The following is a 16,991-nucleotide window of genomic DNA, read 5'->3' on the forward strand; positions in this document are numbered from 1 at the left end:
GGTAGGTAACATTGTCTGCTTGCTCAAAACTAAAGTGTTGAAATGACCAGTCTAAGCTGTCATGTCAATGGTTTCCAAAATGACAAGTGCTTCCAGAATGTTCTCAATGTCTGTTTTCAAGGTTTTTTAACATTTTCATTAACTTTTGGGAATCCTTGACCCACATTTTTTTAATGAACTAATTTGGAAACATCTAAGCATCTCTTCAGGACCACTTAAACTAGTTTAAGATGCACAAATGCCAATATTGTTTACTTTCTTAGGGAAAGATGATTATGCAGGATAAACTTGAAAAAGAAAGAATGGATGCTAAAAATGCAGTTGAAGAATATGTGTATGATATCAGAGACAAATTGTGTGGAATTTATGAGAAATTCATCAATGAAGCGGTAAGTTGCCATTCTATAAACTAGTCAGTAAAATGTACAGCATTAGTTTCCTGCTATTATAATTCAACATGCTTACAATAATTGGATATTCATATTGATTTACTCTCTATAATCTTGGCCTGGCAAATGAGCTTGGGGAGTTATTTCTTCATGCTGTAAGCAAATATTCTGGTAAATGGGGAAAATGTAATACTGAGAAAGGCCAGTGAGGTGATAAATCTATTTCAAAATAGATGAATTGAAGTGTGAAATATATTGGCTAGGTATGTTTTTCCACTTCTTGCTGGAAGTATACTTGAGCTTTTTCCAAATAAACATAACTTCCTATACATAAATCAAATGTGAGTAATATTCATGGGGAGTATGATTCAAATGTCAAATCTCCTTAACACTTCCACCAAAAGTTATAAGGTGGAGTTTTGATTCAGAAGCAGGTCACTTTCTCAAAACCTAGCAACAAAGTAATTTGACTGGGTTCCCAGTTATGAACACTTAAAGTTTAAGACCTCAGATCTGATGCTTTCTACTTGGTTAAATTGTGAATCCTGGAAATAGTTTGAAGGTACCTGCAATTGTCATTGATGTTGCATTGTGCATTTGTAAAAATTCTTGCAAAAATATCTTAATTTAGTCATCAAGCCATATTGAATTTCTTAGCTTAAATAGGGAAATAACTGGTAGAATGGATGATACATTCCTAAGATTGTGTATAAAAGCATCTTAAAATAGACCACCCAGCCCATCGAGTCTGCTCCACCATTTCATCACAGCTAATTAATTATCCCTCTCAACTCCATTTTCTTGCCTTCTCCCTTTAAATTTTGACATCCTGACTACCAAGAACTTGTCGAACCTCCACTTTAAGAACACTCAGTGACGTGGACTCCACAGATTCACTACCTTCTGGCTAATGAAATTCCTCATCTAATTGTAATACTCCTCCTAATTATAGTCTTATTGAGGGGTCAGCATGAGCAGCTTCACATTCCTGGGAGTCAAATTTTAGAGAATCATTCCTGAGCTCAACATTGATGCAATCACAGTGAAGGCACACCAGCATTAAGAATGAGGAGATTTATTTTGTCACCAAAGACTAGCAAATTTCTATAGATGTACAGTGGAGAGCATTCTAAATAGCATCAGTGCTTGGTAGGGAAGTTCCAGTGTACAGGATCGAAAGAGGCTGTAGAGAGTTGTCGACTCAGCCAGTCTTGCACTGAACAGTTTTCATGACATTTGGAGACTAGTAGGAAGCTGAAAAGCTGGATTTCAGCAGTAGTAATCTCTGGATTGCTGCCTGCGCCGTGTGCCAATGAGACTAAGAATGGGATGATATGGCTGATAAATTGGTCAGGGACACAGTTTCAGATCTCAGGATTTCTGGGGTCTCTTCTGGGGGAAGGTAAGATCTGAACTTATGAGGGACCAATATCCTTGTGGGCAGGTTAGCTAGAGCTGTTGAGAAGAGTTGAACGAGGTTGGGAGCAGGATATGGGATCCAGAACAATAGGTCAGAAGATGGAGCAGTTGGTGTAAAGGTAGAAGCAATGTGTGCAAAGACTTTAAGGAATAATGGTCAGTGGATAGGGTAAAATTGCAGTCAATTGGATGGGTTGAAATATGTCTATTTTTGTGCGAGAAGTATCAGGAATGAGGGAGAAGAATGTAGATCATGAATCGGTATGTGGAAATATGACATTGTGGCCACTACAGAGACTTGACTGTTACAAAGACAAAAAACAGCTGCTGGATATTCTGAGATTTTAGATGTTTCAAAAGAGATGAGGTGGGAGAATGGCACTACTAATCAGGTATAATATCACAGCTGCAGAAAGGGTGGATATCAGTACTGGTGAAAGTCTGAAACGGGAAGGGACTGATCACTACAGGTAGTTCCTGAGTTACGAACCTCCGACTTACTTACAAACTGAGAAAGGAGAACACTGCCTGCCATTTTAAGTCGTTGCTGTTGACACTGTGAGTGTGTAACTTTGTATTTGGCTTAAATTTTTCTTAGCAAAATTCACCCTGACCCCCACCCTGAGTTCAATCCAGTGACAGACCGCTCCCATGCCAGGTTGATGTCAATACAATGGCTCCCGTACCATCCGTGTCTGGTTGATGTCAAGCTTGCAACGCGACCTTTTTTAAAAAAAAACACTGCTACCTCCAATTTAAATTCCCACGCAGAATATTGTGGAGGATCAAATGCCCAAACCCAGCACACCCCCCACTTGTCCCATTTAACCTGTCTCAGTGTGGTGGTCCTTTGGACCCAGCCGACCTTGGGAGCCGGCGGAAGTCGGGACCCGCCGCCTGCAGTGTTTCTGTTTCATTGATGGGAAGCGATCGCAATTGAAAATAATAAAGCAATCGGAAAGAGGTGAAACACCATTGGTCATTGGGAAAGTGTTAGTCTACATTTGGTCAACAATTGGAACAATTTTAAAGGATAAAGTGAGAATAATGGAGTATGTGAAAGGTCCTGCCCCGATGAAAGCTACAATTATTACTAAGCAATGCAGTGGTTTAATTATTGGAATACATACATTTCTTAAGTGTTTTATATGCATAGAAAGGTAAAACGTTTGACTGACTGACACTAAATAATACCAGATGTACTTGTTCCGACTTAGGTACAAATCTGACTTAAGGATGAACTCAGGAACGGAATTTGTTCGTAACCTGGGGACTACCTGTATTGGGATTTGTTTATAGACCATCCCCTCTCCACCTCCAATAACAGTAGACATTGAGGAGCAGAAAGGTGCAAAAATAACAGGGTTTTCATGGATGATTTCACCTTCCCTAATAATAATTGCCTCCTCCTCAGTTCAAAAAGTTCAGATTGGAGGTATTAGTTACCTCTGTCCAGGAAGGATACCTGAGACAATGTGTAGACAGGCAGACTAGAAGATTGATTACTATGCAATGAATCTAGTCAATAGACTGATCTGGTGAGCAGCTTCGAGACAGGGAGAGGAGCAGACAGTATGGAAAAATAATTGGGGAAAGGTGAATTATAATGCTATTAGATAGGAACTTGGGGGTATAAATTGGGAACAGATATACTCAGGGAAATGCACAACAGATGTGGAGGGTGTTAGGGAGCACTTGCATGGAGTTCTGGATAGATTGGTTCCATTGAGGAAGGAAAGGGATGGTAGAGTAAAGGAACATTTTGTCAAGAGGAAGAAAGATTCTGAAGGGAGCAAGAATCAGACGGGTCCAGAGAGTTACAAGATAACCAGGAAGGAGTTTAAGAGGGGACGTGGGAGAGAGATTAAGGGACATGGGAAGGCCTTGCAAATAGGGTTAAGGAAATCCCCAAGGTGTTCTGCATGTGCTTGTAGAATAGGGGGATGACTAGAGTGGGGTAGGACTGATCAGGGATAGAAGAGGAAAAGTGCGTGGAGTCAGAGGAGCTTAGTGAGGACCTTAATGAATAGTTTCAATCTATATTCACCAGTGAGAAAGATTATAGTGATATTCATGGGAATTATAGAACACAGAGTCTTGCCTTAGTGGTGGGCAAACTATTGAAGAAGATTTTTGGAGACAGGATTTATAAACATTTGGAGTAATATATAGGCTGATTAGGATTAGTCAGCTTGGCTTTGTGCCTCACGAGGGTGATGGAGTTTTGTAAGGCATTTGATAAGGTTCCTCATGGTGAGCTCATACAAAAGATCAGGAAGGCATGGGATCCAGAGAAGTTTGGCTGCGTGGATTCAAGTTTGGATTGTCCACAGAAAGAGTGTGATAGTAGATGGAACACATTCTGCTTGGTGGTTGGTCACCTGTTGTGTTCTGCAGGATGTGTTTGGGGTCCCTTGCTCTTTGTGATTTTTTACAAATAACTTGGATGAGGAAGTGGAGAGGTTTGTTTAGTAAGTTTACATGAAGGTCGGTGGTGGTGTGGAGAGTGAAGATGGTTGTCATATGTTACAGTGAGACATTGTCAGGATGCAGAGCTGGGTTCAGAATTGGTAAATGGAGATCAATCTGGAGAAGTGTGAGGTGATTCACTTTGGAAGAGTAAGCTCAAAGTTATGGCAGGATTCTTGGCAGTGTGGAGAAACAGGAAGACCTTGGGGTCTATGTCCATTGATCCCTCAAAGTTGCTGTGCAAGTTGATAGGGTGGTTAAGAATGCATATGGTGTGTTGGCCTTCTTTAGTTGGGGTTGAGTTCAAGAGCCACGAGGTAACGCTGGTAATGTTGCAGCTCCATGAAATTGGTTAGAGCACAATTGCAATACTGTGTCCAGTTCTTGTTGCCTCTTTATAGGAAAGGTGTGAAAGCTTTAGAGAGGATGCAGAGGAAACTTAACCAGCGAGCTCAGAAGGACATGTCTTATGGGGATAGATTGTGTGAGATAAGGCGTTTCTAATTGGAGCACAAGAGCACAATTGCAATACTGTGTACAGTTCTTGTTGCCTCTTTATAGGAAAGGTGTGGAATCTTTAGAGAGGATGCAGAGGAAACTTAACCAGTGAACTTAGATGATGAGGCATAGAGTGGACAGCCAGCACCTTTTTCCCCAGGACGTAAATGGCATAAGAGGGCACAACTTTAAGATGATTGGAGGGAAGTATAAAGGGGACGTTAGAGGTGGGTATGTTTACGCAGTGGTGGGTGTGTGGAATGTGCTGCCAGGGATGGGGTAGAGGCAAATACATTAGAAACATTCATAAGTTTCTTAGATAATATGGATGAATGATAAATGGAGGGCTATGTGAGAGGGAAGTGTTATATTGTGTTTGCGTATGATAAAAGGTCAGCACAACATAGTGAGCTGGAAGGCCTGTACTACTTTCTGTTCTGTATGCCAGTGATAATAAACCTAATTCTGACGTTGACAAGTTCAGCCGTTATCACAGGACTATATCACCGTAATCATGTTTCATTTGCAAAAATATTGAAAACACAGTCTAAACATCAAAGTAGATTGCATGACACTGATGCACCAAATGCTGGAAGAAGTCAGGAAGCATCTATTGAAAGGATGAGTCGACATTTCATGATGAAGGGTCTTGGCCTGAAATGTCAGCTCTATTCCTCTCCATAAACGTTGTCTGACCTGCTGAATTCTTCCAGTATTTTCTGTGTGTTACTCTGGATTTTCAGCATCTTCAGAATTTGTTTATGATTTGCATGGCAGTGAGCAACTTGCACATAGAAAAATAATGTGAAATTCCATTTGTTTTGCCTTTCAGGATAAACAAAAGTTCACGCAATTGTTGGAGGATACAGAAAATTGGCTATATGAAGATGGAGAAGACCAACCTAAACAAGTATATCTTGATAAACTGAATGATCTAAAGGTATTTACTGAGTAGTTATGATAATACTTGTTAGGTTGCTTAAAATGTATTTTGACAATAAATTATACTCGACGTGTCTAATCTTTTGGATTATTCTATAGTTGGCAGAATTTGGTGTCCTTGTTCTTGGGACACTAGGCAAAATTGTATATTCATTCGTGTGTTACAACATCAATTATTACTTGTGGGTTATGTTGATACTTCTGAGGTGCTGCTAATAAATTTTAATCCTGGGGAATATTTGTTCCTTCTTTCTTTGGTTGTAATGCGTGTCCTAACAGATGAACACAGCAATGCATACTCTTAATAGAATTTCAGCATTAATGTTAGTTTAAAAAAAAATTCCTAGCAATGTAATGTAAAGTTTATCAGTGAGATGCATTTTTTGGTATGCCTTTGGCTAAATGGCACAGTCTTGATGATGGGTCACACTCTGAAACACTGTTCTTTCCCCTACATAGATGCTGCCTGAGTTCCTCCAGCATTTTTTGTGTGTTGCTCAAGATTTCCAGCATTTGCAGAATATTGTGTGTTTGTAGCACAATATTTAGTATAAAACTCCACAGCAGTTTGAGTGCAGAATACATGAAATCTCAGACAGTCTACAGCATGTATTTATTTAGGGATTTTAATGTACTGTAGGTCAGAATGGCCAGAGTTGTCAGTGTGAGGAAAATGAGTCGAGTAAGCATTGGAGTTAAGAACTAACAAAGATATTCATGAAGCTATAAATGTTGTGCAACTTAAGCCAAAAGTAGAGGTGGATGATGTTACAGAAGAAAAAGTATCTATCTTTGTAATGGTGTTAGTATGTATTTAGGCACATGCACCAGGATCAAAAATCTGTCTCAAACTGTTGAATGTAAAGAAATGGAGTCATGGCCAGATTCAGAGTTAAGGTATGGATCAAAGATAGCTTTATTTAGTCATCCTAGTTTAATTGCAGAGAGGTTCCGTATTTCCACTTCTGGCAGTTCTACTTGAATGAGTGGGGTGAAGATTGGTGAACTAAAGATGAAGTGTTGTCAGCAATATATAGGACCTGATATGGTATTTTTACTCATTGCTGAGGAGCAGCATGTAAATGAAAATCTGAATGTTGCTGGTCAGAGATCCTTACGGTCTGCAAAATTGGAAAAGAGGCCTGTACAGATGATATCCTTGATTACAGGGGTATCAGATTAGTGGAATCCTACCCAGGGATTGATAATTATGACAAAATTAAGGAGAGGTGGTCAAGACAAGGTGGTATACCTTTGTTATTTGTGGTTAGATAGTACCACTGCAGTAATGTTTGATTTGAGGCGGAAACCTAATTTAACTGGCATGAAAGGGGAGAAATGAGAGATTGGCAGTATTTGAAATGACATAAGGTACTTTCTTTTTGGAGGTGAGATGTTGACTACTACTGAATTTGGAGGAAAAGGCTCATGAGAGAGAATCTTGAAAATAAGGCTAAAAGATGGGTGGTAGTTGGGATCAAGAGAGCATTAAATAGGTGTCTTGGGTAAGGATTGCTCAGTGTGCAGGGGAAATGGAGAATCTAGAACAAGTTCTGCATAATGGAGTTTCAACAAATTTTGCCTGATGGGCTCTGGAAAGGTATGGAAATGATAAAGGCAGCTGATTGGTTGATCTATGCTTTAGTGACAAATTTGTCAATACACTTCAAAGTTGAACAAGAAACGTATAAGGTTTAAGGTTATGTATTTCTGTAGAGAATAAAGGATATTTATGGTCACTGAGAACATAATGAGTTTTTTTGGTCTGGCCAGATGGTGATTTTCTGAACCATTTTATTCAAGTCTGTATTCCTTAAATGAGGAGCAGCATTTTAAAAGGGGCATGGAGGAAATGGCTAGGGTTAGAGTAGTAGTTTTAATGTGGGCTTGGAGCACCAAAATTTGAAGTGAATGTGTGGTTGTATAATTCTGTGATTGCAAAAATATTGTGCTGAATAAAGGGCCAGAGGTTAGATATTTGAGTTTATAGAAAGTGCAACTATGATTGAGATTAATTTCCTGGAATAAATACAGGATTTGAAAACTATTATGGAAAGGTTGATCATGGCGAGAATCAACTTCTGCCCCCTAAGCAAGCGCCTGGACCTGCAACAATTTGCCGATTGTCACAATGAGTCCACAGCAAATGCAATCTCACTGGGTCTCCATTCTGCCTTGGAACACCTAATAGGAATACCTGTACCAGGCTGCTGTTTACTGATTACAGCTCAGCGTTCAACACACTCATATCCACATTTTTAATCAACAAGCTCCAAAACCTGGGCTTATATACTTCCCTCTGCAACTGGAACCTTAACTTCCACACCAGAACCACATTCTGTGCAGATCAGAAATATCATTTCCTCTTTGCTGACAGTCGATACTGGCACACCTCAAGGAAGCTCGCTTAGCCCACTGCTCTACTCTCTACACTTATTTCGATGCAGCTAGGCGCAGTTCAAATGCCATCTAAACTAGGCAATGACTGAACTATTGCAGGCAGTATTTCAGATGGTGACGAGAAGTACAGGAGTGTGATAGATCAGCTGGGCGCGTGAAGTCAAAACACTCAAAGTACTCAATTGCACTCAATGTCAGTAAGACCAAGGAATTGATTCTGGATTTCAGGAAGGAGAAGTTGAGGGAACACAAACCACTCCTCATTAAGGAATCAGCAGTGGGAAAGTTGAGCAGTTTCAAGTTTCTGGATGTCAACATCTGAGGGTTTATCCTGGGCCCCACATATTCATGCAATTAAAAGAAGGCATGACAGCAGCCATATTTCAGGAGTTTAGGAGACTTGATTTGTCACCAAAGACACTGAAGATTTCTGCAGATGTACCTTGGAAAGCAATCTAACTGGTTGCATCACCATTTGGTATGGTGGGACCATGAGACAGGATCAGAAAAGGCTGCAGAAAGTTGTAAACTCAGCCAGCTCCACCATTAAGGACCACCCCTCCCCCACATTGCCCGCTTCTCATTGCTACCATCAAGGCGGTGGTACAGGAGCCTGAAGACACACACTGAACGTTTCAGAAAAAGCTTCTTGCCCTCTGCCTTCAGATTTCTGAACAGACAATCAGTGAACACAATCTCCGTATTTTTCCCCTTTTTTGCACTTATTGAAATTATATATACTTACTGTAATATATAGCTTTTATGTATTGCAATGTACTGCTGCTGCAAAACAACAAATTTCACAACATATGCCAGTGATATTAAACCTGATTTTGATTCTGGAAAGGTGAAAATAGTGAATCATGAGAAAGCACAGTGAATTGAAGTGAAGACTGAAATTACTGAGGTTGAAAAGTTCCTTGATGCAGAGATGAATGTGGAGAAAAACACTAGATTTTTCTTGATAGTAGATCATGGGGACTTTGAGCAGGAAGGATTAAGATGTGCATCCCAGTGTGAGATCACCATGTATCATTCCACATGACACTGATAGAAGGGAAATATTTAATGGAGTAATTAGCGAAGAAACTGAAGTTATGGGTGGGATGTTGCTGGGGAAGAAGGATAAAATGCACACTCATTAACTGGCTATAACAGGTCAAAACTGATGTCCATATAAGAATAAAGATTTGTTTTGTTATAGAATCTTGGTCAACCTGTTCAAGACAGATACAAGGAACATGAGGAGAGGCCAAAAGCATTTGATGCGTTGGGCAAAAAGATCCAGCTTTTCATGAAGATTGCAGAAGCTTATAAAAATAAGGTATTGGTCATAACAGAATAACCTAACTTTGTCCTAAATGCAACACCTTGGAATTTGCAGTATTTTTCACAACTCCTTCACCCAAAATGGGTATATTAGAAATTCTCTTTCAGGTTTATATTGGCAGAATTTTCAAAGTATATAACAATAGCAAGAAAGATTATGCCATAAGAAATATTAGGAAGTTTATGGTTGTCATTGAGCCAGAATACTAGTTCGGTGATCATTCAGCTTTCTATGCCTAGAATTTGAATTGTCTAATAATTTGATTTTCAGCAATGTAAATAATTGACAAAGTTGAACAATAGTATTGTGATTTGATATACTAATTCCAACAGCTTGCAAATTTTTGATATTTAAAATGTACTTTTAATAGGATGAAAACTATGAGCATATTGATGCTACAGAAATGGCAAAAGTTGAAAAAAATGTCAGTAGTGCCATGGATTGGATGAATAGTAGAATGATTGGACAGAACAACCAGATGTTGTTCCAGGACCCCATTGTGAAGGTAGCAGAAATAATGAACAAAGTTAAGGTAAGAAGAATTAATTTATTAATCAAATAATTCCTTGAAACTACATAATGTTCTTGTTTTCTTAAGATTGAGTATAATAGCTTAGCAACTCTTTTTTAAACGTAATGTTTATTTCTGTTAGAAAGTAATAAGTAAATAGTAAAATCAGACACCGTTTGACTGAGACGTAGCTCATGCAAAGTGTGGACTGGGCTAAGAAATATTCCTGACAATATATTCAAGGGAGAGAAATAAATTGTATATACTGCTAGATGTACTTAGGCTAGTGGAGTTGGTTCTAAGGGTTCTGTTGATCATTTTTCAGTTATTAGCTTGTAGAAAACAGTTACCTCTGGGGACGAAGGATATTTTTAAACTGATTTGGAAGAGTATAATGAGCCTGGCATTTCTTAGAATACTTTGAGAAGGTTGTTAAAGTAAACCAGATAACTTTGAATATAAAAGCAAGCTCTTTGTGCTAAATCTTTAAAAATCACCAACGTAAACACATTTCTGGAAATAACTTCAAGCCAGACCACCTGAAGTGTGCTAATCAGTTGAAATTTTAACGATCTTTTATCACATGGTCTTCATCCTGACGAAAGTCGTTGAGTCACCCTGGCTTACTTCTCCCCAAGAGGTGCAGCCTCATCTGCTGAGTATTACATTTTTTTTTAGTTACTACACTATTCCAGCATTGACAGGGTTTTGTTTTTTTAAATTAAATATTATTTGGGTATCATGCTTCAAGGAAATAATTTAACACTCAGTTAGTGGGAAGTGCTTTTCTAGAAAGATACAAGAGTGGAAAGACTTCAGATAAATGGAGAAACTTAAATTGTTCTCCTTACAGTAGAGGATGTTAAGATGAGATTTGGACAAATTCAGGCTGCCCTCAGCACACCCTCTGGTGTGCTGGTGGTTAACACAAACAACCACATGTCACTGTGTTTCGATGTACATGTGATTCATAATAGTGAATCTTGGAAATTCAAAATTATGGAGATTTGATGGGAGTAAATGTGACAAACTATACAAGTTTAAAGAAATAAGAGAATATGAATATAGGGTAACTGGTTAAAAAGAAACAATGCAACATCTTGAATGCAATGTCATTTTGGATTGTGGGGGGAGATTTGCTGGTGACTTTACAAAAAAAACAAAGAGAAAATTGGCACAACTGTGGTGAGAACAGTGGTGGAGCTAACTTGGAGCAAACAATGATACAATGATGTGAATGGCTTTGCACTGAATTATACTGAACTTAAGTTATTATACAAATTACATAGCTTATCCAAAGGCTCAAATCCAAAAATGAATTTAGAGACTTGTTCCAGCCGGGTGTAGCATGTCAAAATAAAATAATGACCATTTTGGATTGAGGGAAGTTTTCTTTATTAGAAATCTCAATTTTCTCATTTATTCAGGAACTGGAGACAACATGTGATCCTATTGTTAACAAGCCAAAGCCAAAAGTGGAGCCACTTCCTGAAAAAGACAAAGCCAATGGGCCATTGCACGAGGAAAGTGGGAATGATCTCGAGTCTGAATCTAATATAGCAGGTGGTGACAACACCAAACCAGTTGAGCAGCAAAAGCCAGCAGAAAATCGGAACACTGAAATGGAAGTGGATTGAAAATAACCTCTGTTATATTTAAAAGAAAGTCCCTTTTGCGTCCATCCAAGACTGTGGTTTCTGTTGTATGTCCAGCTTAAGGCACATATTCAGTTTTTCTCAAATGTATCTGGCTCGGTATCTTTAGTATTAAAATGGTGAAAACTCAATCCTACCAGATTTAAATGTAGTATTGCTGTTATCTGCTGATTTTGTTTTTTTTTTAATCATCCTTTGATGTTTTTGTATCTGGTTTATAAGCACTTGAACAGTCACTAGCTCTTTCACAACTCTACTTCATGCCTTAATTTTATCCTCCATGAATTGGATGTCTTCAAAAATAAGTCACATCCATGGTGAGTTTTAATTAAAAAGGCTTAGAAAATTGTATGTTTAAATATTGGTGTTTTACTTTACAAAAGCATCAATAGAATGTTTAATAGGATCTGTGACCATAACTATTTAATAAACTCCATCATCCATGTGGATAACTAAGGTTTCATTTTTGAACAATCAAATTACAACTTCAGCTTGCATTTTAAGTATAATTTAGTGTTTTTGAAGATCTACTGGGACTTAATTCCTACCCTGATAACAGATAATATTGAACTGTGTTAATGATACATATAGCTGAATCATTATCCAGCTGTGCATTGCAATATTGTGCAAAAAGAGCAAAAAAAAAATCACATTGCAGGTTAATGGGAGCATTTTAAATGATACTTCAAAGCCTTCTGTAAAACGATGATAAAGGAAAAACTATTTGCTGTCAAAATATTCTTTCAAATGATGCTATTGTTGAATGTCTAAAATTGCAGAGACAGTTGTGGAGCTGTTCATGCTTAGGACATTAGAGTTGATGCTACAGTTTTTTTGTATGCTCTCCTTGATTTATGGCTAGGTGTTAATTTCACAGGACTGAACATCCTGACTTGCTTCCAAGCTTGCTAATTTGATAAATTGGTTGCGCTTTAAAGTTTGTGAATCTGGCAGTGCAGGAATGTAATTTTTCTCTTCAAATTTGCCCATGAATTCAAATCCAAGATTGGGGGGTGGGATTCCTGTGGGAACTATTATAATTTGTTTTATTACTCTGTATGTAGCTGCCTGCATAATGCTCATGGACAATATCTGAGAAAGAAACTTGCAACACTCCATATGAATTCTTCAGGTTTGCAATTCAGCTTATCAAGAATGAAAATTAAATTCTGATAAAAGTGTTAAACATGTAGAAAAAGTTTTTTTTTAATTTACTGTTATTGGTATCTGAGTATTTGTCTAAATGAAGTTGAAATTAATATTTAAGATAGTTAATTCCAAAGCTCCAGAATGCAGTACAGCAGACAAATGTGGGAAATGTGTGCTTGTAGCTGAGCATTATGGTATTTGGTCTGGATCCCAGCAAGCCCTACTAGATTTGTGTTCCTGTTACTCGTTATATAATACACAAGATGAAATTAACGTTTAGGCACTAAGTATAGGATAGATACAAAAGGGTTCACCATTTTGTGATTACCAATTATTGGTAATGTAATGGTGCCATACAATCACACTCATTTGTTTAAAGAAAATTTTTGTGGCCACTTGTTAACATCTGGCTGCTGTATGCTTTACTCATCTGAAGCTTTGCTGCTTAAGTTGCTGTTTTATTTTGTAAGGCCTAATGTTACATCTCTTGAATACTACTTAGAACCAGAGGACAAAAATATTCTCTGCGTATGGTTCTGTGGTGTTCACCATATAGTTTACTTAGTACTACAACCTGATTGGCCCTAAATGATGTGGATTACTCAGGCAGTGAGCATTAATGGAAGGAAAAAATCTATTTGGGTGTTAACTTTACATAACTACTTTAACTGGAAGTACACTTGACTGTATTTTAAAAGTCAATGGATCAAACTAAACAGCCTAGTCCTACCATATCCAGTTGCAAATGCTGATGGACTACTACAGTGCATGTCCAAGAAAACCTCATCCAGAATATAATAATGCACATCTGCCTACACCTGAAGTTCACACCATCAGGATCAGGTTTAATTATCACCAGCATATGGTGTGTAACTTGTTAAATTTACGGCAGCAGTACAATGAAATGCATGATAAATACAGAGAAAAAACAATTACAGTAATATTAAGTCTTTTACATAAGTAATGTAAAAAAAAGTAGGTATTCATGGGTTCAATGTCCTTTTAAAAATTTGATGAGAAGAAGCTGTTACTGAATTGTGGAGTCTGTACCTCCTTCCTGATGGTAACAATGACAGCAGGACATGTCCTAGGTGGTGGGGGTCCTTAATGTTCTTCACCACTTCTTGAAGTTGTCTTGGATACTACAGAGGCTAGTACCCATGATGGAGCTGACTGGTCTTACAAGTTTCTTAAGTTTTTGAGTTGACAAACCAAATCTCCTCAAACTCCCAATGAAATATCGCTGCTATTGTGCCACCTTTATAGCTACAATGTGTTGGATCCAGGTTAGGTTCTCAGAAATAATGACACCCAGGAACCTGAATTTTCTCACTCTCCACTTCTGACCACTCAGTGAGCATTGCTTTGTGTTCCCTCATCTTACTCTTTCTGAAGTCCACAATCAGCTCTTTCATTTTATGTTGAGTGCCAGGTTGTTGCTGCGGCACCATTCAAACCTCAGTTCATTCTTCTATGCTCCAGGGAATAAAGTCCTAACCTATTCAACCTTTCTCTAACTCAGTTTCTCAAGTCCCAGCAACATCCTTGTAAACCTCTGCACTCTTTCAACCTTATTAATATCCTTCCTGTAATTAAGTGACCAAAACTGCACACAATAGTTCATATGCTAGTTGGCATATCTCACTCCTGTATGCCCTCTCATCACCACCTGAGATTCCATCAACAATGGTTGTATCATCAGCAAATTTGTAGATGGTATTTAAGCTATGCCTAGCCACACTATAGAGAGTAGAGCAGTGGGCTAAGCCTCTGAGGTGCACCAGTATTGATCGTCAGTGAGGAGGATGTGTTATCAATAATCTGCCCAGATTGTGGTCTTCCAGTTAGGAAGTCGAGGATCCAATTGCAGAGGAAGCTACTGAGGCCCAGGTTCTGCGACTTCTCAATCAGGAGTTCAGTCTAGTCACTAGTCATGATCAACCTCTCGAAGTATTTCGTCACTATCAATGTGAGTGCTACTGGGTTTAAGGCAGCTCATATTTCTTCTTAAGGACTGGTATAATTGTTGCCTTTTTGAAGCAAGTGGGAACTTCTGCCCATAGCAGTGAGAGGTTGAAAATGTCCTTTAATACTCCTGCTAGTTGGTTGGCACAGGTTTTCAGAGCCTTACCAGTTACTCCATTGGCATCTCCTGCCTTGCAAGGGTTCACTCATTTTAAAGACAGCCTAGCAGTGGCCCCTGAGACAGATTACAAGGTCATCAGGGATCTTCATAGCTGGAGTTGTGTTCTCCCTTTCAAACAGGCATAGAAGGCATTGAGTTCATCTGGTGGTGAAGCATCACTGCCATTCAAAGGTTAAGTTCAATGTCCAAGAAATTATACAATATACATCCTTAAATGCTTTTTCTTCGCAAAACATCCACGAAAACAGAGAAGTGCTCCAAAGAATAAATGACAGTTAAACGTGAGAACCCCAAAATCCCCCCCTGCTCCCCCTCCCACATGTAAGCAGCAGCAAGCAACGATTCCCCTCCAACCACTGGCAAAAATAAACTCACATCGGTACCATCACCGAGCCCAAGCGTTTGCAAAGACACAGGCCAAAGTTATCCCAACGCATTTCATCCAAATTCGACAACCCACAGGTTTTCTCTCACCCTGGCAAGGGAGAGGGCGGTATCCCCCATTTTCACAGCAGTCAGGAGACATTACAACAATCTACTAGTTTACAATGTTAAAGTCTATTTTGTCACTTTTTTTGAGCTCTGTGCCCAAAGATCACAAAGACCTTGGGTCTTCGGGCCCACAGCGAAAGATTTTCCAGCCTCCCCAATGACACAAAAGTCTCCGGCTGTGACACCAACCCTCGATCTGCCCGTCTCCAGAGCCCCAAGATCTTAATCTTCCGAACATGATCGAGATTCTCAGGCCAAACCCTTGGCACGTCAAATAGTGGCCAGTCATGAAACCCCGAGTAAGGGTCCCAATCCTGCAAAGAACCAAAGCTTGCGTGTAACTCCAGGTCTTCAAAAGGACCCTGAAAGGAAAAAATAAAGGTAGAAATAGAGATATTGGGTTTCACTTTGTAGGAAGTAATGTCTTGCAAACACTGCCAGAGTTGCCATACATCTGATGTCACTCCGATGGAGAATCTTGACAGGCCCATTCCCATCCTCTGGTTTCACCTGGGAAACTAGTACGTTTGGTATCTGACTCTCCACCATACAGGGCATAGCCACCCAGCAGTTGGCCATCTTATGCTTCCCAGGTAGCCCCAAATTCATTATGAGGACTCAGTCTCCTGGCATGAATTGGGAGAACCTAACCTTTTGATCATATTTCCTTGAATCTGCTGGGCAGCTGCAACTTCAGCTAATTCATAAGCTTTTTTCAGCTCCCTTCACACATCAGACACATACTTCAGATGAGTCTTCGGTGGTAGGTCATCCTCGTCAGTACCAAAACAAAGGACAATGGGCAACATCAGATAACATGGTGCATACCTGGTAGCTTCATTTTGGGTACAGTCGTAACAGTGGACCAGATATCCAATATATTGACTCCACCTGCTCTTATTGCTGATCTCCAAGCTTCTGAGCATGTCTAGCAAGGCCCAATTAAACCTCTCAGGCTGGGGATCCATCTGCAGGTGATAGGGAGTAGTCTTCGACTTCTCAGCTCCGAGCATGCTCAGTAACTCATAGGTGAGCCTACTCTTGAAATCCCATCCCTGATCACTATGCAACTGCCTGTGGAGTCCATATTAAATGAAATACTTTTCCCATAATACTTTGGCCACTGTGGACGCCCTCTGGTCCTTGGTACCTGCGGATATCGGGTATAGTGATCTGTGACGACTAAGACATTCGTCATGTTTCAGGCATCTGGCTCTATTGACAGGAAATCCATACACAGCAGGTCCAGGGGCCCCGCATTCTGCAAATGGGACAAGGGAGCTGCTCTTGTAGGCAGCATCTTCCTCCATATGCATCAAATGCACAACTTGCAGTATTCTTCGACCTCTGGTTTCATTCGGGGCAAGTAAAACTGATCTCTGAGGAATCCATAGGTCTTTTCAACCCCCAGATGTCCGTAATGCCTCCTATATCATGACCCAATATAGGATCTGATTCCTCAGCTCCAACCTGAGCCATTCTCTCAGCAATGGAGGCACCCAGTGTGTTTCGTCTTCTCTGCCTGAGCCATGTCTCCCTTTTCGACTGTTGACCAAATGGTACCGATGCCCGGGTCATCTCACTGAGCAGC

At 39.5% G+C, this 16,991-nt stretch overlaps 1 protein-coding gene across 2 annotated transcripts in view; it reads left to right on the top strand.

The window, feature by feature from the left end:
• Nucleotides 1-12,779, top strand: part of LOC132391648 (heat shock 70 kDa protein 4L-like) — a 60,678-nt gene extending 47,899 nt beyond the window's left edge. For both annotated transcript variants that reach the window (XM_059965105.1, XM_059965106.1), the window contains 5 exons: nucleotides 264-389; nucleotides 5,608-5,715; nucleotides 9,322-9,441; nucleotides 9,818-9,979; nucleotides 11,386-12,779. In XM_059965105.1, coding sequence (XP_059821088.1) covers nucleotides 264-389; nucleotides 5,608-5,715; nucleotides 9,322-9,441; nucleotides 9,818-9,979; nucleotides 11,386-11,595 — 726 coding nt within the window. In that variant the 3' untranslated portion in view covers nucleotides 11,596-12,779. The remainder of the gene's footprint in view (nucleotides 1-263; nucleotides 390-5,607; nucleotides 5,716-9,321; nucleotides 9,442-9,817; nucleotides 9,980-11,385) is intronic.
• The last annotated feature ends 4,212 nt before the right edge of the window (nucleotides 12,780-16,991 follow it).

Source organism: Hypanus sabinus, chromosome 3 (genome assembly GCF_030144855.1).
Source record: "Hypanus sabinus isolate sHypSab1 chromosome 3, sHypSab1.hap1, whole genome shotgun sequence".
NCBI lineage: Eukaryota > Metazoa > Chordata > Chondrichthyes > Myliobatiformes > Dasyatidae > Hypanus > Hypanus sabinus.